The sequence below is a fragment of the Scyliorhinus canicula genome, chromosome 10, assembly GCF_902713615.1.
Source record: "Scyliorhinus canicula chromosome 10, sScyCan1.1, whole genome shotgun sequence".
Lineage (NCBI taxonomy): Eukaryota > Metazoa > Chordata > Chondrichthyes > Carcharhiniformes > Scyliorhinidae > Scyliorhinus > Scyliorhinus canicula.
The window spans coordinates 48,912,364-48,934,903 of record NC_052155.1 but is presented as its reverse complement, the minus strand read 5'-3'; the positions used below and the strand labels follow the sequence as shown (position 1 = coordinate 48,934,903).

The window sequence follows — 22,540 nt, the reverse complement described above, 5'->3', positions numbered from 1 at the left end:
ATCTCCGGGTCCAATCCCTGGCACGGGAAATATGCCACCCAGGCACCTTGGCACTGCTCGCCTGACACCCTGGTGTACCCCTGCCAACCTGGCAGTGTCAACTGGGCACCCAGGATGGCACTGCCTGGCTGCCATGGTGGCAGTTCCAAGGTGCCAGGCTGGCAGCACCAAAGTGCTTGGATAGCATCGAGCTGCCAGGGTACCACCTACCCAGTGCCTGACCACCCATGGCATTTGATCGCATGGGAGACCATGGTCCACGTCTGTGGAAACCAATGCTAAAAGCTGCCTCGGCGAGGTCTTCCAGGCCCGCCATTTGATCCTGAGCCTTGGGAGAATCAAGCGTAGACACATTTCGATGAAGCTAACTGCTCACTTCAATCTGCAAATCTGGATCCCGCCCAGTGAGGGTGACATCCAGATCGCGAGTCTCGTAGGACTTCCCTAGCATCGTAAATTGTGCGAGAGGCCTCTCGTGAGATTTGCTAGCCTAGTCACAACATCGAGTCAGGGGCGACAAGGCCGTACGATCACGCGCTGTTTGCAAAATGTTTCTTCTCAGCCACATGGTGTACACTGAGTAAAGCAGCAGTCCCACCATACACCTGTCGGCCTGTTTCCATTGCGTTTATTGGGTGCTTTAGTCTAGTTTTTCTATTCTTATAAAAGGCATTGGTTACACCCTATAGTTTTCAGCCATGGGCTTTTATTCATGAAGGTGTTTGACAATCTATGTCAGTTTGTCTCTGAGCCAAGACCATTCATGTCCTCATCTGGCATCCGTTGATGTATGTTTCTTGCTATGGTCATCAGCAGCAAACATTCTGGATAAGTCTTCCCAGCCCTCTATCCCCAAAGACCAAAAGGACAATTGGGGCACAGGCTCCAGCTGAGACCAGCAAATGAACTAGAGTCTGGTTCTTTTCTGCTCTTTGTCTCCAGATGGAGAGTGCTTTGAACTTTTGGATCGACAATGATTTGAGGCAGGGCCACCTTTTGTTTTCTTTACCTTTTTTTTTTCAAATCATCTGACCGAAACTTGTATGGCCATTATAATAACTTCACCATGCACCATTAATTTCTATCGGGATTCTCCCAATCGACTGATGCAATTTAACTGGAAATCCATGGAAACCTTGAAGAAATCATGATAAAAGAGCAGTTCAGAAGCTTTGAATTCTGTGGAGAGTAACTCACCACTGCCTACCCAAAGCCTGTCCACCACCTGCAAGAAATAAGTCAAGATTGTTTTGTTTTAGGGCAGCATGATGGCCTAGTGGTTAGCACAACCGCCTCGCGGCGCTGAGGTCCCAGGTTTGATCCTGGCTCTGGGTCACTGTCCGTGTGGAGTTTGCATATTCTCCCCGTGTCTGCGTGGGTTTTGCCCCCACAACCCAAAAAAAATGTGCAGAGTAGGTGGATTGGCTACGCTAAATTGCCCCTTAATTGGAAAAAATAATTGGGTAATCTAAATTTATTTTTAAAAAAAAGATTGTTTTGTTTTCACTCATGCAATGTGGGCGTCATTGACTAGGCCATTATTTATTGCCCATCCCTAATTGCCCTTGTGAAGGTGGTAGTGAGCTGCCTTCTTGAAACACTGCAGTCCATGTGATGTAGGTACGATGATCACCAGTGAAGGAATGGTGATATATTTCCGAGTCAGGATGGTGAGTGACTTGGAGGGGAAATTTCAGGTAGTGGTGTTTCCACCGGGTTGGAGAATCGCTGGGGGGGCGGCGTGAATCCTGCCCCCGCCGTCCGTTGAATTCTCCGGGACTGCAGATTCGGCAGGGGCGGGAATTGGGGCGCGCCGGACGGCAGCCGCTCGCAGCAGCCCCCCAGCGATTCACCGACCCGCGATGGGCCAAAGTCCCACTGGCGTAAATTGGACTAGGAATCAGCAGGACCTGGCGGCGTGGGCGGGCTCCGGGGTCCTTGGGGGGGCATGGAGCGATCTGGCCCCGGGGGATGCCCCCACAGTGGCCTGGCGCGCGACCGGGGCCCACCGATCCACGGGCGGGCCTGTGCTGTGGAGGCACTCTTTTCCTACGCGTCGGCCATGTCAGCCTCCGCGATGCACGGGGATGACATCAGCAGCCGCTGACGCTCCCATGCATGCGCGGACTCGCGCCGGCTGGCGTAGTCTCTTCGGCCCCGGCTGGCGTGGCGCCAAAGGCCTTCCACACCAACCGGCGGGGCGCAAACCACTAGGCGCCAGCCTAGCCCCTGAAGGTGCAGAGGAATTTGTGGCGGGTTGACGCCGGAGTGGTTCACGCCACTCCATCCCGCCGGGACCCCCCGCCCCGCCGGGTACAGGAGAATCCCGCCCCATGTATCTGCTGCCCTCGTCATTCTAGGTGGTAGAGATCACGGGTTTGGAAGGTGTTGTTGAAAAGCCTTGATGAGTTGCATCTTGTTGTTGGTACTCATGGTTGTCACGGTGCATCAGTGGTGGGGGGGGGGAGTGAAGTTGAAGTTGATGGGAAATAATATGGGCTGTTTTGGCCTGGGTGTTGTTGGAGCTGCACTCATCCGGGCAAGTGAAGAGTATCCCATTGCAATCCTGACTTGTTCCTTGTAGATGGTGGATAGGCTTTGGTGAGTCAGGAGGTCAGTCATTCACCAGAGGATTCCTAGTCTCAGACCTGCTCTTGTAGCCATGGTTTCTATCAGGCTGGTGGGAGTTTCTAGTCAATGGTATCCCCCGGATGTTGATAGTGGGGGTTTCACTGTTAGCAATGCCATTGAATGTCAATCTATAATTCTTTCTTGTTGGAGATGGTCATTACCTCACACTTGATGTTACTTGCTGCTTATCAGTCCAAGCCTGAATATTGTCGAGGTCTTGCTGCATATGGACACTGATTGCTTCAGTAGCCGAAGAGTCACAAATGGTGATGAACATCCTCACTTCTGACCTTATGATGGAGGGTAGGTCATTGATGAAACAAATAAAGGTGGTTCAGTCTAAGATACTGCACTGAGCAACTCCAACAGCAATGGCCTGGGATTAAGATGATAGACCTTCAAAACCACAACCATCTTCCTTTGTACTTTGTATGGCTCAAACAAGTGGAGAGTTTTCCCTCTGATTCCCTCGATTTAAGCTTTCAGTTTTGCTCGGGCACCTTAATGCCACACTCTTTCAAATACTGCCTTGATGTCAAGGGCAGTCACTTTCAACTCGCATCTGGAGTTCAGCTCATCTGTTCATGTGTGGATTAAGGCAGTAAAGAGGTCGGAAGTTGAGTGGCTCTGGCAGAACCCAAACTGCAATTCCATGACCAGGTTATTGCTGAGCAAGTGCCACTTGATAGCGCTGTTGACAATACTTTCCATCATTTTCCTGATGGTTGAAAGTAGACTGCTGGAGTGTTAATTGGCCATGTTGGATTTATCCTGCCTTTTGTGGACAGGACATAAGCTGGACAATTTCCAAATTTCCTGGGTAGATGCCAGTGCTGGAGCTGTACTGGAACTAAGTCTACCTGAATATTGTCCGGGCCCATAGCCAGTGCCTTCAACTGTGATACCACAAGAGTCAATTGAATTGACAAAAAACTGGCATCAGTTTTGCTAGGGACCTCAGGAGGACAACGGGATTAATCATCCACTTGGCAATTCAGGCTTCAGATGGCTGCAATTTCTTTTGTTTTATTGTTTGCACTGATGTGTTGGGCTCCGCCATCATTGAGGCTTGGGATAATTGTGGAGCCTCTTCCTCCAGTGAGTTGTTCAATTGTCCACCACCATTCATGACTGGGATGGAGTACACCCCACTTTGCCTGGATGTACAGCCCCAACACCACCCAATAAGCTTGACACCGTCCAGGACAAAACAGCTCGCTTGATTGGCACCCTCTCCACCACCTTAAACATCATGCCCTCGACCATCAACGCACAGTGGTATCAGTGTGTACCATCTACGAGATGCACTGCTGCAACTCAAAGGCTCCTTCAACATCACCTTCCGAACCTGCAACCTCTATCATCTCAAAGAACAAGGCCAGCAGGTGCATGGGCGCGTCATACATCATCCTGACTTGCAACTATATCGCCAGTCCTTCTCTATCTCTTGGTCTAAATCCTGGAACCCCCCCCTCCCTAACAGCATTGTGGCTGCACCTACACTGCATGGACTGCAGTGGTTTAAGCAGGTGATTCACCACCACCTTCTCGGGGGGGGGGGGGGGGGGGGGGAATTATTGTTGGGTAACAAACGCTGTGCTAGCCAATGACACCCAAATTCCCTGAAATACTTTTTTTTTAAGTTAGATACAGTGATCTGTTTTCCATGTGATGCGCTATGGCCCATATTAATTAAAGCCCCTCAAGCACGCTTACAGACGAACAGTACTCTTTGAAGTCCGATTCTATTAACATATAGGCAAAATTGGCATCCATTTTAGAACAGCAGAATCCCACTAACCATCATCAAGGGAGTTGTATTGCAGGATAACTTAAATTATTTCTCGATGTGCTGTCCACAGAACTCTGTCTTGATTTCATAATTCTGCTCAGATCAGGTTCATTTCTCACTCATAGTAAGTTGATGTCACTGCCAGCTGTTTGGTACCAAGTTCGCAAGCATTGGCTTGAGGCTACTCCTTCTCCAGCTGAAGCTTTTGGCAAATGTCGAGGAACTGCAGAAAGTTGATAGATGATGATGCAGTGAGAAAGTGTTTAACATTTCCATGGTACCTCATTAGTTGTGAACTGCTTTGGGATATCCAATAGACACCGTTGTTACACAGGTGAAAGCAGCAGCCATTTTATATGTGACAAATCTTGAAAGCTGTAATGAGATGAATGACCCCTTCTATACAGTGTTATCGATTGAGATATGTTGATTAAGCAACTCCCTTTTTAGATTTTGTGGCAACCTAAATTAGCAGGTACCCACGCAAACCGAGAGATAGAGCCACACTTCAATGTCTTACCCAAAAAACTGCCTTTTTAAAATTAAACTTGGGATGTGGCCATCACTGACACCTTCTCAAGGACAATTAATACTAATCTTGCCAGTGAGCCACTTCCTTGAACTGCTGAAGTTCATATGGAATAGCTATTTCTAAGAATGCAGCATTGTACCAGAGCATCAGCATGGACTTTTTTTTAAATGTACCTGTCGGATGTGGCAGCACTGTCTAGGCCAGCATTTATTGCCCAACCCCAGTTGTCTTTGAAGGAGGTGGTGAGTTGCATTCTTGAACTGCTGCAGTCCATGTGCTAAAGTACACCCATAGAGCTGTTACGGAGGGAATTCCAGGATCTTGATTCAGTGACATTGAAGGAACGGCAATATATTTCCAAGTCCAGATGGTGAGTGACGTGGAGGGAAACATCCAGGTGGTGGTGTTCTCTGGTATCTGCTTATCCTTCTGATGGTAGTGGTCATGAATTTGGAAGGTGCTGCCTAAGGAACCTTGGTGATTCCTGCAGTGCATCCTGTAGATGGTACACACTGCTATCACTACTCATTGGTGGTAGAGAGCGTGAATGTTTGTGGAATTGATAGCAATCAAGTAGGCTGATTTTCCTGAATGTTGTCGAGCTTCTTGAGTGTTAGAGCTGCATTCACCCAAGCATCAGAGGTGAGGTGAGAATGGCTGCCCTGAGTATGGCATTAAGGAGCCCGAGCAAAACTGCAGTTAATGGGAATCAGGGAGAAACTGGCCACTGGTTGGCGTCATACCTGGTACAAAGGAAGATGGCTGTAATGGTTGAACGTCAATCATCTCAGCTCCAGTACATCACTGCAGTAGTTCCTCAGGATAGTATCCCAGACCCAACCATCTTCAACTGCTTCATCAAGACCTTCCTTCCAGCGTAAGGACAGAAGTGGGGATATCCACAGCTGATTCATGACTCCTCCGATACTGAAGTTGTTCATGTCCAACTTTGGCAAGACCTGGACAACATCCCGGTTTGGGCCGATGAATGGCAAGTAACATTCACGCCACACAAGTGCCAGGCAATGACGATCTCCAAAAAGAGAGGGTCTAACTATCGTCCCTTGACATTCAATGGCATTTCTGAAATGCTGAATTCCCAACTATCAACATCCTGGGGGTTACCACTGATCAGAAACTGAACTAGACGAGGCATATATATATATTGTAGCTACCAGAGCAGGTCAAAGGCTAGGATTCCTGCGTTGAGAAGCTTACCTCCTGACCCCCCAAAAGCCTGGTGGGCAATGGTGGAGGAGGGAGTGGATTAAGGACCTAGTGGAATATGCACAAATGTTTTTCTCCAAGGAAAACCTGCCTTTTCTTCGCAGTTTCAACCCTCATTTTTATTTTCTCTCTCCTTCCCTCACAGTTTAACTGGTAATGAACCACTTACCATCTTGCCTCTGACACAAGAAACAGAACAGACTCACGGGAAAGCCCACTTCAAGGTCTGCGACCGTCTGAAGCTGGAACGGAAACAGCGGCGGATGTGCCGACGGGACCCCGGAGTGGCAGAGACCCTAATGGAAGCGATAAGTATGAGTGCCCTCGAGTGTCAGTACCAGTTCAGATTTGAGAGGTGGAACTGCACCCTGGAGGGACGTTACAGGACAAGCCTTTTGAGGAGAGGTCAGTTATGGCTCCTTCTGCACTAGAAGGTTTTCTATGTCCTTTATGTCTTATACTGTGTGTACGTTGAGTATATTTTTGAAAGGCAATATAGGTGAAGGGATGCTGTCACATCAATATTCGTTTAAATGATAACTACTCTCCAATAAGCAGTTAATTTTCTTTTTTGGAGAGTTAAAATAATTTTGGAATATGGACATGTTTGGGTCTCAAAAATTTGTTTCCCCACCCAAAACCGCTTCAAACCCACCCATTTTCCACTTTAACTGAGGTTGGAAAGTATATGGGGAACAAACTCACTCCAAAGAGGCATTTGGGATTTTAAGTATGGCCATGAGGCTGCAAGTCTCATCGCCATTTACATTTGCACCGTGAGTTTGGTCTTCCAAATTTTCTTGACACCCAAGAATCACAGCATCTTCCTCCAGGTGAAGACTTGGTGAAGTCATGGTTAAGTGTCTTCACACCAATTTCCTAGATCCAGGTGGCTGCCCGAGGATGTTTCCTAATTGGGCACCACCAATCTCCACCCCCAGGGCTCTTGATCCTCCCACGAGGACTCTGACCTTCACCCCTCCACACAATAAGCCCTGATTTTCTTTCTCTCCCACCCAAGCCTCCAATTTTCCCTTTCTTTCCTTCAGAACTCTGACTCTTTCCACCCCTCACAGAAAGAGGCCATTCATCCCATCTTGTCAATGCCGACTCTCCGAAGGAGCAATTCCGCTCGTGCTACCTTCCTGCCTTCTCCCCCATAGCGCTGCTCAATCTTTCTTTTTCAGATAATAATCCAATTCCCTCTTTAATTGACTTGACTCCACAACACTCAGGCAGTGAATTCCAGACCTTAACTTGCTGTGTGAACAAAAATGTCCTTCCTCTTATTGACATTGCTTCTTTTGCCAATTGCCTTGCCCTCTGCTTCTCAATCCTCCCACAAACAGGAACAGTTTCTCCCAATCTACTCTTATATAGCAGGCCAACACTGACCTCTGGGGAACTCCACAAAAAAACTTGCTTCCAATCTGAAAATCATCTATTACCTGCTCGACTGTTTCCTATTATATCTGTGTTGTTGCTGTCCGTTTTATTCCATGAGCTCTAAACTTGCTCAAGTTTGTTTTGTGGTACTTTATTGAATGCCTTCTGGAAGTCATGTAGGTTGCATTAACAGCATTATATTAATCCTCTGTTATCTCATCAAAATCTCAAGTTAGTTAAACAAAATTTGCCCCTATCAAATCTGTGCTGGTTTTCATGAGTTAACCATCATATCTGGTCCTTTTGCCTTTTTGACTTTAAGTGCAAGCAGCATATCTAATACATCCTTCTTATCAATTACCTCATCATTCGCCATGATCTGTGCATCATCATCATCTTCCTTGGTAAAGATAGATCCAAAGTATTCATTTAATACCTCAGCCATGTCCCGTGCCACCAAATGGATAGTGGTATTGTCGCTAGACTAGTAATCCAGCAACCCAGGGTAATAATTCTCTGGAGACCAGGGTTCGAATCCCACCATGGCAGATGCTAAAATTTGAATTCAATCGAAAAATCTGGATTTAAAGTCTAATGGTGACCATGGGTCCATTGTCGATTGTCATTAAAAACCCATCCGGTTCATTAATGTCCTTTAGAGAAGGAAATCTGTCATCCTTACCTGGTCTGGCCTACATGTGACTCTAGATCGACAGCAATGTGGTTGACTCTTAAATGCCCTCAGGGATAAGCAGTAAGTGCTGGCCCAGCCAGCAAAGACCACATCCCATGAACGAACAAAAAAAATGCAGATCATCTTTTCATACCTAATTGGCCCTGCCCCTCCTCTGCTTAACATTGTTTTACTATTTATACCCTTGCAGAAAATGTTTGGATGTCCCTTTTTATGTTGGCCCCCAATCTCTCGTCGTATGCTTTGCCTCTCAGATTTGCCGATTAACTTCCTCACTGATTTTTCTACATTCATCTGGTTCTCCGGTGGGGTTTTCAGCCCAGCCAGTGGTGGGCATTGTTGCGGGCTGATGGGGAAATTCTGTGAAATTTTCACATCCTGCCTGTGGGAGTGCCCACCGCTGGTGGGGCCAAAATATCCCAGCCATAGTTGTGTTGTCAACCTGACATCTGTCATAAGTGCACTTCATTTTGTCTTCTTTATCTTAATTTTCATCTCACCTTGTCATCTGGATATGTTTGCCTTACCTTTCCCCTCCGTGGAAATAACCATGACTGTACTTGAACTATCTCCTCTTCAAACACAACTCATGATTCAGTTACAGTTTTGCACGCCAATCTCCCATTCCAGTTTATCTGGGTCAGATCCATTTTTACCCCATTGAAGTTGGATTTGCTCCAGTTAATTATTCTTACATTGGCTTGTTCTTTTACCCTTTCCATAACCAACCGAAACGAAATGAGCCAATGATCACTGTCCCGTAAATGTTCCCCTACTGACACTGGCCCACCTCACTCCAAAATCCAGGGGCTATAATTTGTGCCCCACTTGAGTATATTTTGGGCAGGGGAGTACATAAAATTGGCAAATACTCAGCCCATCACCTTCCAGCCCACCACTGAGCTCACCCTCACAATACAGGTGCCAAACTCAACAGCGCATTCAATATTTTAAAATAACTAATTGAGCCAATTAGACTTGGTTGAGAATAATAATATGCTGCCAATGCCATCAAACGTTTGGATTGGACAGTCGGGCAGCAGCAGGCTGCCTGATTTATTTTTAACAAAGTTCTTAAAGGAAATGAAGGGGATGTTTGATCTTTTGGATGCTGCCGTTTGCTGGCTCCATCACCCTCCAAAGATCAAAGTACTCTCCACTTCCATCCTACCCACCCAGAGCCTAAAAATTACTGACCCCCTAAACTCTCCCTGGACTTGCCTACTCTGGGGATCCTTGGGCCTTCTTCCTTCTCCTGTAGTCCCAGCACTGGCCACTGGAGTGCTCTTGGCACTGCTGGGAGTGATGGAGCTACAGGTCAGTCAGACTGATTGGCAATTCCTCCTGGTTGAGAGGCGGGTGTCCCACTTGGCCCTCATTTAGCCTGCCTGCGGTGTTTTATGGCTGCGAGGCAGGGTCAGCATGAAGCATTTCAGCTCTACACTAACTTTGCTTCTTTGGGATTAGCCCACCTCGTGTCCCTCTGTATTATTCAGCCGAGGTCTAGTAATGCCTCTTTTCTGATTAGTGGAAACATACTGCTGCAGAACAATTTTCCTGAACACACTTTAGGAATTCTTGCCCTTCTCTGCCCTTTTAATTATCTGTATATAGTCTGAAATAGTAGCAGTACAAAGTCCCCCATTATACCTACTTTATAATTCCTGAGCGTCTCTGTAATTTCCTTGCAAATTGTTGTTTTGTATCTTTCCAACTAGTTGGTGATTACCTGCCAAGTTAGTTTAAACACTTCCCAATAGCACTAACAAATTGCCTCGCAAGGATATTGATGCCAGCTCTGTCTAGGTGTCACCTATCCAGCCTGCAGTGGTCCCATTGCGCCAGAGCTAGTCCTGTCACACCAAAAATCCAAGCCCTCTCACCTGCGTCATCTGTTCAGCCACACACTTATTTGCTTTATCCTCCTATTTTTGTAATAGTTTGTACCTGGTACCAGGGGTAACCTGCAGAATCCCTGCTTGCTAATTTTCCACCTAGCTCCCAAAAGTTTGACTGCAGTACTACATCCATCTATCTTTCCGTCTAAGTTGTTGGTACCAATGAGAGTTGGCTGTTCCCCTTCTCTCACCCCCAACCTCCATTGCCTTCCTCCTCCAAGGTGCTGTGTAGCCATTCAGTGATATCCTTGATCCTGGCACTGAGGAAGTAACACACCTGGATTTGTGTCTCTGGTGGCAGAAATGCCCGTCTGTTCCCCTATCTATTGAATCTCCTATAGTTATTGCTCTTCCAGTCTTCTTTGTTTGCTCTTGTACAGCTGAGCCAAACTTGGTGCCATGGATTTGGCTCTGGCTGCACTCCCCAGACGAAGCATCACTTTAAACCTAACTGATCCACTTACCCCTACCAATGACACTCCCATTGTGATCAACGTCCCCTGGCCGATCTCCCTCACTGGCACAGACTTACCTGCTCTTGTGACCATCATTGACCTGCTCCTGCCTGATTGGAGGTCCAGCTTGTTGATCAGCCTGGTCTCTGAGTGGGGGGGTAGTGATCAGTGACATGTTACAGATTTAAACTTAGCAACATGTGGTGGAATCTTTAATAGTGGGTCCCCTCTCACCACCACCATCTCCGTCATTACCCCATCAACTCATCCCCTGTTGATCAGATCAATAAAAAAATTATCCATGCAGTAGGTAAGTCTGAAAGAGAAAAGGCAGGTTCATCTTTGGGTGCGACACTTCAAGAGGCATGGTAGATGTAATTTAAATATAATGTATGATATTTTCTGCTGTTATTTGACATTTATTTTCACCTTTGCTCTGGTCCCCCTTTGTCCTTCGCACTCTCTCTCGTTCTTTCAGTTTTCTCTCTTTGACTTTAACCAGGCCAACTTGCTCCGGTTTCTGAATATTTCTTTCTATCTTCTCTTGCTTAAGACAGAAAAAAGCTAGAGGACACTGGGGGTCAGGCTCCCTCCAACTGAAGCAACACATGAAAGCCCTTTATTAAAATGACAGGCTGTATAATTCAAATATATGTCAGTGCGTTTAGATGTCAGCCTTGACTCAGTGGTAGCATTCTCACCTCCTTGAGTCAGTCTCTATAAAGAAATAAATCTTTCGGAGAGAGAGCCTTTGACAGAAAGTTTGTGTCCTGTTCAACATGGCCTTTATCGTCTAACAATTTCTACGGTCCATCTAGTTCACGTCCTGCCATCCTGGTGGTTGCATGAGGCAACAGTAATGGAGTTGTTGATTAATCCTGACAATCAATCTCTATCAATTAGTCTACACCAGAACCAGACATGAGGCGAGAAAAACCTCAGTGGTGGAAAGGATTGGGAATCATAGGTCAAAATCATGTGCTCCTCCCAAGCTCGCTACACTTGGCACACGTCGTGTCTGAAATGACTCATGAACTGTATCCCAAAGTGTTCTTTTCTGAAAGAAACCCATCGCATTTTCATTTGAACGAATCAATACTGACTGCTTCCACCGTCTCCTGGGAGCCTGCTCCATGGATTGATCACAAGTGCCTTGGACCTTTTTATTTGCCAATTGACCGCCTCTTGTGGCTCACTCAGCACATCACCCACTTCAACAAAAATGTCATCGGGGACAGCACCGAAAAGACACAGCTTGCTACCAGAAACAAAATCTCTTTCACAGGAGATTGATGGTCCTGGTTGGCATTTTTGGGTGAACTGGGAGAGCTGATTTGAAATGTGGTGAGCTTGATCCAAGTGCATTATAGACATGAGTCCATGGCACCAAGCTGCATTCTAATTCAGTTCAAAATTGAGCATTCTTACTCTGAGAAACTCCAGAGTAGATGATGTAGGAAATTAAATATCACACTGGTGGAGTAATGGATATTTTTCTTGGAGTTGATGCTGAGTCACATTTTCTGGAACCAGGAAAGGTTTTAGTGGCAATTAAAGTTGTTGTGCTGTACATGAACTGGTGTAGTGGGAGGGAACTGCCTGTCGAAGGTTCTATGTTATTAGCTAACAGAATCAGTAAAAGTTGCCGTGAGGGATGCACATCTTTTTTGAAAAATAATTTTTATTGAGATTTTTGAAAAATGTATAACAACAGAATAATAATAATAATAACAATAACAATAATAAACACCCCCCGGCACCCATAACAATGCATAAAACGGACCCCCCCCACCCCCGCCCCCCCAACCCAATAAACAACAAAATAAATAAACAATAAATTAAATTAACATAAACAATGCCCCCCTAAACCCCCTCCCCCCCGGGTTGCTGCTGCTGCTGACCTAGTTCCCTATCTTTGAGCCAGAAAGTCGAGGAAAGGCTGCCACCGCCGAGGGATGCACATCTCAACAACTTAGAACACAGTAGTGGAGTGGGACAGAGAATAAGGGGAAGAAAGGATGTACATCATCCAGAGGGAGAGAAAAGGATATAGTGGGGGGTGAAAGGGCCAAGGAAGAGGGAACTGTCAGGCCTGATGAGAAAAGGAGAGTGAGAGAAAGGCAAAAGAACCTACGAGAGGATCATCTAGAGTGTAAGGGGCAGACAGGGATAGATAGAAAAAGAGAGGGAGAAGGGCACGCAGAGAAAGAGAGCCACAGAAGGGAGGCATAATTATATACAAAATATGCAGCAAGAAAAAGGAGGCAAGAGAGAAATAATAGAATATGTTTATCACTGGAATCAGGGTTTGACGGTGCATCTTGAGGGCAGAAAACAAATCGAGAGGAGAAAAAAAGACATTGACCTAAGCTGTGGAATGAAAGCGCAAAAAATAGAACATTGAGAATAATGTAGACCATTATGATGCCAATGGGGCTTCCATTCCTCGGATATCCAACGTTCCTGTGCCCAATCAAACTGACTTTACACGCTAATGTGAGATCAGCTCGCTCAAATATTTTTTTGGTGGAAGCCATAGGGATTTTTAACTGTGAAACTGATCACCAGCAATGACACTCTAGGTACTTTATTTACTTTTGTTTACGTAGTTAGCGATATAGGGGCATGGGGCAACAGAACCAATAACAAAGGGTGGGATCCCTGTTTCACAAAGTAAGCTTCACCCAGGGTTTAAGTAGCATAAGACTCCACTGTGTGTGGCTTGTTGTCTGCAACATTTCTCAAAGTGTCCAGTCACATTTCAGAAAACCCCTGATTCAGATGAAATGCGGGATCTCACCATTGATATGCAGGGCTTTATTACTTCCAGCATTTACCTGTATTTCCTGGAGAGTGGAGCAGGCCTCAGCCCTCTACTTCTAATTATCCACCAGTCCATACCACTGGTATGGATTGGAGGGGCAGCACGGTAGCACAGTGGTGGCACTGTTGCTTCACAATGCCAGGGAGGGGGGTTCGATACCCGGCTTAGGTCACTGTTTGTGCGGAGTCTGCACGTTCTCCCCGTGTCTCTGTGAGTTTCCACTGGGTGCTCAAGTTTCCGAACACAGTCCAAAGATGTGCGAGTTAGGTGGATTGGTCACGCTAAATTTCCCCGTAATGTCCAAAGGTTAGGTGGGGTTATGGGGATAGGATGGATGTGTAGGCTTGGGTTGGGTGCTCTTTCACGTGCCGGTGTAGACCCTGTGGGCCGAATGGCCTCCTTCTGTACTGTAATTTCTATGACATATTATCTACATATCTGACTGCATTATCAGCCCTGAGAAAAAGATGATGAGAGGATATTTCTCCTCGTGGATGAGCCTTGGACCAAAGGACATAATCTCAAGGAGTCACCTATTTAGAACAAAGACTAAAGTAATTTCTTCTCTCAGAGGGTAGTGAATCTATGGAATACTTTACCGTGGAGAGCTGTAGAGGCTGGGTTGGTAAGTATGTTCAAGGCTGAGATAGACAGATTTTTAATCAGCAAGGGAATTGAGAGTTATGGGGATAGATAGATAGAGAAATACAGCACAGAACAGGCCCTTCGGCCCACGATGTTGTGCCGAACTTTTGTCCTAGTTTATTAATCATAGAATTTTGGACACTAAGGGCAATTTTTCATGGCCAATCCCACCCAACCTGCACATCTTTGGACTGTGGGAGGAAACCGGAGTACCCAGAGGAAACCCACGCACACACGGGGAGGATGTGCAGACTCCACACAGACAGTGACCCAAGTCGAAATCGAACTTGGGACCCTGGAGCTGTGAAGCAATTGTGCTATCCACAATACTACCGTGCTGCCCTTAATAAGGCAGGAAAGTGGAGCTGAGGATTATCATATCAGTCTTAAACACATCGAATGGTGGAACAGACCCGATGGGCAGAATACTTCTGCTCCTACGTCTTATGGTCTTCTAGAAACAAAGTGAGTAAAATTAAAGTGAGATCAATAAGAGGGTACCCCAATACTGAGATGGGACTGGCAGCAGCAGATAACCAACTTGGAAGGATAAGATGTACATTTTACATGGAGTGAGAATGTTTATGGCACTGGACTTTAACCCAGAGAATGTAGTTAAAGTTCTAATATGGCAGTTTGGAAATTTGCATTTAATTTTAAAATTCAGGAAATACAAAGCTGACTAGTAAGAGTCACCACTTAGCTGTTCATCGTTATAAAGATTCAGCTGGTTCACTAATGTATTTTAAGGACAAAAACCTGTTGCGCTACCTGGTCTGGGCTATTTGTGACTCCAGTCCCATAGCTCTTTCACCTCTGAAGTGCCTAGCAAGCAACTCTGTTTTATTAAACCATTACACTGTGCGTATTCAAAAGATTGCCCAGCATCACCACTCGGGTCAATGAGTGAAGGGCAATATTTAAATGCTGGCCCTGTCGAAAACGCCCACTCACAGGTATAAATGAAAGGGGTGGAAAACAAAGAACAAAATACTCAGTTCAATTCTGGCCTTGGGTGACTTGTCTGGGAGTTTGCACTTTCTCCCAGTGTCTGCATGGGTTTCTTCCTTGTGTTCCGGTTTTCTCCCACAGTCCAAAGATGTGCAGGTTAAGTGGATTGGCCATGCTAAATTTCCCTTTTGTGTCCAGGGATGTGCAGGTTAGGTGGGGCTACGGGGATAAGGCAAGGGAATGGGCATAGGTAGGGTGTTCTTTCAGAGGGTTAGTGGTGACTAGATGGCTCAAATGGCCTCCTTATGCACTGCAGGGATTCTATTAGTTGTAAAATAGATCAGACCAAGGGGATGAAACTTCACAGAACTTCCCATTTAGTGCTCAAACTAATATTTGGAAGATCAGTTCGAATCAGTCTAATCAGAAGGAAAGAGTGCCGCAGTGGGTTTACAGACAAGAGGTGAAAGATGGACAGATGTATATATCAGAAAAGGGCAGACCGGGGAAAAAGTCAAAGTCAGTTGTAAGATTTCCAGACGGGAATCGACTGGCAGATTAGTACATCAGGCAGTCTTGGTACTTGAACCCATAATCAGAAGGCTAAGGAGCAGACCTCAATTGTTTCTTCCATTGAAAAAACGATTAAACTTGACTTTTCATTTTTTTTAAATATGAGAAATTAAAATAGCATTTTCAGTCCAAGAGGACAAGTACATTTGACTGTAATTATTTTTTCCATTTTCAATTGCTTTGCCAGCAAAAAGGTTATGAGTTTATTACAGCACATCTGGCAAGCAGCGTGCTGATTTATGAGCCTATGACTTCTGCAAGCTGTACACTTCAGATAAACTCCACATATGCAATATCATCTAATTAAAAATTAAATTGCACACTTCGCTTTCTCTTATGAAACATGTGCAAAGAATAAAGAATTTCTCACCACAACTTGTGACTTGTCCAATATAAAATTGACCAAGAGTCACAATGTCCACTCATTGAACAAGCCGGTGTCAAGTATCTGGCTGCAGCATTTTAGCAGATACATTGAGCTGTGTATTTTAAATAGCTCTGCACCGCTGGTCAAACATGGGGAAGGATGTTAATTGTTCAAGCAGTAAGACGGCTGATGGTAATTGTTACGCAGCTTTTCTTTTGTTTGGGTGCGAGAGACATTTTCTCCTTGCAAATTAGGAATTTCAGTAGTGAGGGGGGAATGCAGTATCTGCCATTCTCTACTCTGATCTCATTCGATGTGAGAATTGAGGACCCTGGCAGGTACAGCACAGGTTAGCTACAAAGAAAGATTTTTACCCTGTTCCATGAAACGCTACAGCCTAAAGATTTGGGGCACCTTACCACATTGTGCTAAGAACCCATGCTTGAAGGGAAAGTTCCAAGGAGGACCTAATTATCAGCCATGGGCCTTGGCCATTTTCCGGTAGAAGCGGAGGTTTGTGAGCCTAAGTTCAGATGTGTGATTATGGAGGAGGAAGACTGGGTCTTTGTGCAATTGGGTGTGGGCTAGGAGATCGGGGAAAAAACATCACAGTGTCGACAGTTTTATGCTGGGCCTTGGAATGTGAGTGGGGTAGTAAGCCGGGACCAGGGCTTGCCAGAGGTATGGGTGGGTCTGATAGTTGGAGTTAGGCTAAACAGCTGGCTTGTAATGCAGAACAAAGCAGCAGCGTGGGTTTCATTCCCGTACTGGCCTCCCTGGCAGGCGCCGGAATGTGGTGACTAGGGGCTTTTCACAGTAACTTAATTGAAGCCTACTTGTGACAATAAGCGATTATTATTATTATTAGCACTGTTGCCTCAGCACCAGGAACCTGGCCTCAATTACAGCCGTGGTAATTTTCTGTGAGGAGTTTACACTTTCTCCCCAAGTCTGCGTGGGTTTCCTCTGAGTGCTCCGGTTTCCTCCCACAATCCAAAGATGTGCAGGTTAGGTGGATTGGCCATGCTAAATTACCTTGTTGTGCCCAACAAAGGTACAGGTTCGGTGGGGATAGGACGGGGAAGAGGGCCAAGGAAGGGTGCTCTTTTGGAGGGTTGGTGCAGACTCGATGGGCTGAATGGCCTCCTTCTGCACTGTAGGGATTCGATGAATCTGCTTTGCTACTGGCTGCTCCACAAGCAACCCTGGACTTGGCATGGGTAAAGGTGCCTTTTGGGCTCCCCATTTTCAGTTGGTTCTATGTTTCTTCAGTCTGTTACTCCTTCAATTTATAATATGTGACTAGGGCATTGAGGACCTGGGTTCGAATCCCGGCCCTGGCTCACCGTCCGTGTGGAGTTTGCATATTCTCCCCCTGTCTGCGTGGGTTTCACTCCCACAACCCAAAGATGTGCTGGTTAGGTAAATTGGCTATGCTAAATTGCCTCTTAATTGGAAAAAAAATAATTGGGTGCTCTAAATTTATAAAACAAAACCTTATAGTATGTTTGGAAAGCTGCAAAAAATAGCATACACAGAGGAAACAAAGGGATGAAGGGCATCAGTCTCTCTTTGGGCACCACTTTCCCATACTGGGTTATATAAAGGCAGAGCCAAGTTGGTTCCACAGTGTGCCTCTTCTCAAACCTCAGGAGCAATGCTTACTGCACCACTGTGGCACTTCAGTTTCCCACACAGATATCTCTTGGGGCCTCGCTCAGTAAGGTTGCCAACTTAGTGGAATTTTTGTAATGATTGATGAATAAGTTGTTGCTGTGGACTTGTGCCCACTAGCAACTGGTATGGCAAAGGCCCAAGATCCCTTATAAACCAGCAAAGAGGGAGAGGGAAGGTGTGGGGTGAGAGTGAAGATTTTCAACCCAGCAATTTGGGCTGAATTAAACCTAGATTTCAGTGTTGTAGCTGATTACGCCATTCATTGAACCACCTGCATTAATATTGCTCCCCCCCCACTCGATGAACTACCATGGCTTCACCCGACACATCAACAGATTTCCAATTCTGTAAACTTGCATGCAGCTCCTTGCATCTTGGGGAGCTACCTGAGAGGGACTTGCCTCAGCTGAATGGCTGGTACAAGCTACCCTCTCACCTTAGGAAATTACCTGTGAAGGATCTCATAATGCTCACAGCACAAAAGGAGGCCATTCAGCCCATTGAATTTAAGCGCAGTTTAATTAATCCCACTCCCTGGCTCTTTCTCTATCCTTCTGCTGAAGCCTTTCCTTCAGTTGTTTATACAATTTCCTTTTGAAAGCTGTCGTCTCCACGCACTCAGCTTCCAGTTCCTCACCACTCGTTCTTCCTCCTGTTGCCTTTGGTTCTTTTGTCAATCACTTTAAATCTGTCTCCTTTGGTTCCTGCCTCTTCAACCAATGGGAACAGTTACCCTCTATGTACTCATCTCATGATTTTGAACCCCTGTATCAAACCTCCCCTCGACCTTTTTTCAGGCCAGCATCTGCAATTTATTCATGTATCCTCATCGCTGGAAATATTCTCATAATCGCAAAATTCAGAACCAATTTGTGATTAATCGCTCTCTCGAACTTGCGCAGCGATTAAGGATACTAACTGATTCTTGCAGACATCCCTGACGTCTGGTGTTTGACCTCCCCTCTTTCCTGCTGTTTCTGGCTACTGCCTGTGTCCTTTGGTGAAACTATATTTGTCTTCAACTTCTCCAGAGATCGGCAACTGGTATCCCACCTTGCGCTAAATCCTGGATTCCATTCATCCCTTTCTTCATAGGCTTCCTGACCCACAGCCTTTATAATCATTGGCCGTCGGTCAGCATTTTCCAGTCTGATTGAATCCCACTTTACAGTCAACTGAGTAGGCTTTGTGCTCGCTCTATTATTGGTCTCTTGATCCTGGTTGATTCTTTGTTTCCCAACATCAGGCTAACTTTTGGCCAAGGAGAGGGTGAGTTTGTGGTCTATTGGTTACATTAATTTCGCCATCCGATACCTTGGACAGGATTTTCCTTGCCCCAAAGTGCCGGGCTGGGAGGCGTGCAGGGATGAAACATAGCGAGGAGCTGCTTATTGACAGCTTTGCACTGCAGTTCTGCTCTAGAGAAGTTTCCCAGTGGTAGGACCAGGCATGGATAGCCTATCCACTGTATGGAGGTGGGCAGCCAATTTAAATAACCTGTAGGCCCTGTTAAGGGCAATTTCTCCCAGGCCACCAATATTTCTCTGGCAGCAGGGTGTCCCCCCCCCCCCCCCCCCCCCCCCCCCACCGTGCTGCATGGGGGGAGGGTGCCATCAGTTCAGTATGCCAGCCCAGTGGCATTGCAGCTGGAGACTCTGTAGGCTCAAAATCCCGTGTTCCTTACACACATGCTACACTTGCCACATATCACTTAAATTACTCATCGCAAAATATAGTTTCCTGAAAGAAATATATCTATTGACTTTCGTACTGAATAATGTTTGGGCCCAGGGGTTGATAGTGAGATATGCGTGAGTTGTTCAGTAACAGAAGAAAATGAATTGTTCCCCTTTAAACAGGATCTACATTAAAATGAAACAGGTTTCCAGACGGTGGCCAACTGTATCCTGCACTAATTCCACAGGCATTTTTCACTGTTTGATTCGGGCCTGTGGCTGCGTTCTGCTCAGTACCTTCTCTGGAAGCGCAGCTGAGACCTGTAACATTGCATCATTTGGAAACTCTATTATACATAGCAGCATGAAGGTCATCCAGGTTGCCAGCTACAAAAAATAAAAAATAATAATAAGCGATTATTATTTTTTATTTTATTGTTACAATGGACTTGTGCTCACTCTTTTCATGACCTCCTCAGGATGTTACAGGTGTAGGATATCTGGCAGTCAAGTTGTGGGCAGGAAATGACCACAAACAGCAATCCGATCAACTATTTTAGTGATGTTGGTCCAGGGATACATGTTGACCAGAACACTGGGTCCAACTCCCCCGCTCTTCGTAAACATTGTCGTGGGATTTATTTTTCATCCACCCAAGAGAATAGAAGTTTAACATCTGGACACCTCTGGAAATGTAGCATTTGTTCAGAAATGTACTGGGTTGTCAGCTAGTTTCTTATGTTCCACAGCCTTTATTCTCACCACTTTGAAATTCAGATTCATAGCATTATTTGAAATTCAAAATTGGTCTTTCCCAGGAGTTCACCTCCCTCAAGTTTCCATTCGGCCTATAAACCTCTGGCTTTAAAACACCAAGTCTGAACCAGAAATTCTTGCCTTTCTCTGTTTTCTATCCTTATGTTTTAAGCCCTCAGTTCTGTTCTTTATGCCAGAAAAACTCATCAATTTTGTTTTTTGACCCCCCCCCCCCCCAGGTTTTAAAGAGACTGCCTTTCTGTATGCCATCTCTTCTGCTGGACTGACCCATGCCCTGGCCAAGGCTTGCAGTGCTGGGCGGATGGAGCGCTGTACCTGTGATGAAGCTCCTGACTTGGAAAACCGGGAAGCATGGCAGTGGGGAGGCTGCGGGGACAATCTCAAGTATAGCAACAAATTTGTCAAAGAGTTTATGGGACAAAAGAAATCCAACAAGGATTTACGAGCACGCGTTGATCTGCATAATACCAACGTTGGTGTCAAGGTGAGTGGTCGCCAGTGATGACAACATTAAGTGGTTGTTTTTTTTTGAAGGGGTGTGGAATATGTATAATCTTGAATGCAACATTACTGTTCAACTTGGATCAGTTGATAGAGTTCTCACTGTCGAGTTGCACTTGACTCCAGGATTTGAGCACATCAGCTAGGCAGATATTTCAGGTTCGAGCATGTAAATGGTGGGCTTGCGCACATACCCTGATTCTGATTGCTCCACCCCCAAGAGTCGAGAGGAATTCTCAGAAGAATGTCCATCCTAACATTTCTGATGTTTAAAATGAATAATGAGCTCATCAAGAATGTCATGGAAATGAAAAAACAAGCTAACGAAAAGGAAAAATGAATGAATGAATTGAGGCACAACTGCTAAAATTGCAGTGGTTCAAGAAGGAGGACTACCATAAGTTATCTGCATTTAAGGATGGGAAATAAATGCCAGCAACAGTATGATGAAGGAATCTGCCTGTACTTTGCTTGAGGGAGGAACATTGGCTGAGACAGTAGAAGAACTCTCTGTTCTTTGTCAAATGGTCTTATGGGATTTTTAAGATCAAGGTAATGCCTCATTCAGAACCTATGAAAAAGTTAAAGACCCTCGCAATTGCACCAAATGTGCCAGCCTGGATTCTGTGTTTTGGTGTGCGGTTTTCAACTGACGAACTTTAGACTCTTGAGGCAAGGATACTACCCACTCAGCCCCTTTTCTATTTGCTTCTGATTTGTCTAAATTATGACCCAATATTCAGGCCACTCAAAGGACGCAATCACCAGAGCAGGATTTTTTTTTCTGCGTCATGCTTTAATGTGCCAGAAGAATTAAAAGGTCTTGTTAACCGCTGCCCAAAGGGTGGTGAGTTGCACACCAGCTGCTTTTGCAGTGATATCATGCGTAAGCAATGGGCGTCTATGTCCATGAGTTGAGTTGGATCATCACATCAAACAAAACAAAACAAACTGCCAAACGCTTTCTAGGAAGATTTTCTGGAATACTTAACTCTATCTTTAAAACAGTGGGTGCATGGCCACTCCTGGATTTCTACATCACCGTGGGACTCTGCTATGTGCAGCTGACTTCAATAAAACCCATGAGTTGCCAAACTATTTGCCTTTGTAGTAGAGAGAACCTAATACGGCTTTTAAGATTTTTTTACGCTAATATGTGACTTGTAAAGGGACTATTCTAAAGTAGAAATGTATTAAGTTAGGCCGGAGGGGGGAAAAACTAAGGGAATGGTTCCAGTTCCCACATCAGGAACGAGCTGCTTGAAGGAATTTAGACCAATGCTGTAGGTTCTTCTATTACAGTCCCAGCCCTCAGACATATTGCACAGGAGCTGAATGGAAAGTGTATGTAGGTCACCTGGCTAATTTTCTGCCACTCCTTGCACTAGAATTCATCCAGCTCCATATCACCACCTTCTTCCTTTTTTTTACCCAGGCGCCACACACACACACAATACATTGGTACACCACAATGGGAGAGTGAATTTGTGCGAGGGCAGAGGTTCTCCCACTAGAGTTGAAGTGGGCAAGCTGAAAGGCATAGACAACCTAGGACTACACAGAGAAACACCTTGGCTTAGAAACTGGATCGCTCTGTGTCCACCATACTCCAGTCTCTCCTTTAATTACTCTGACACATCTGAGGCAGCCAATCTTGTGCCTATCTTCCCCCAAGTTTAGTGAGCTGTCTCTGAATCCATGACTGGTACGCACTGCTTGATGGATGAAAATTGGTGCATCGGTCTAATTCAAGTGTCTAACCTTCCTGAATATTGCTGAGGCATGGTAATGATAATAATAAACTTTATTAGTGTCACAAGTAGACTTACATTGGCACTGCAATGATGTTACTGTGAAAATCCCCTGGTCACCACTCCGCTGTCTGTTCGGCTACATTGCGGGAGAATTCAGGATGTCCAAATCACCTAACAAGC

The 22,540-nt window shown here is 45.6% G+C and overlaps 1 protein-coding gene across 1 annotated transcript in view; it reads left to right on the top strand.

The window, feature by feature from the left end:
* wnt9a (wingless-type MMTV integration site family, member 9A) overlaps window positions 1–22,540 on the top strand; it is a 97,567-nt gene that overhangs the window by 31,754 nt on the left and 43,273 nt on the right. Inside the window, exons 2-3 of the mRNA XM_038808869.1 lie at window positions 6,328–6,587; window positions 20,324–20,589. Of these exons, the coding sequence (XP_038664797.1) occupies window positions 6,328–6,587; window positions 20,324–20,589 (526 nt within the window). The remainder of the gene's footprint in view (window positions 1–6,327; window positions 6,588–20,323; window positions 20,590–22,540) is intronic.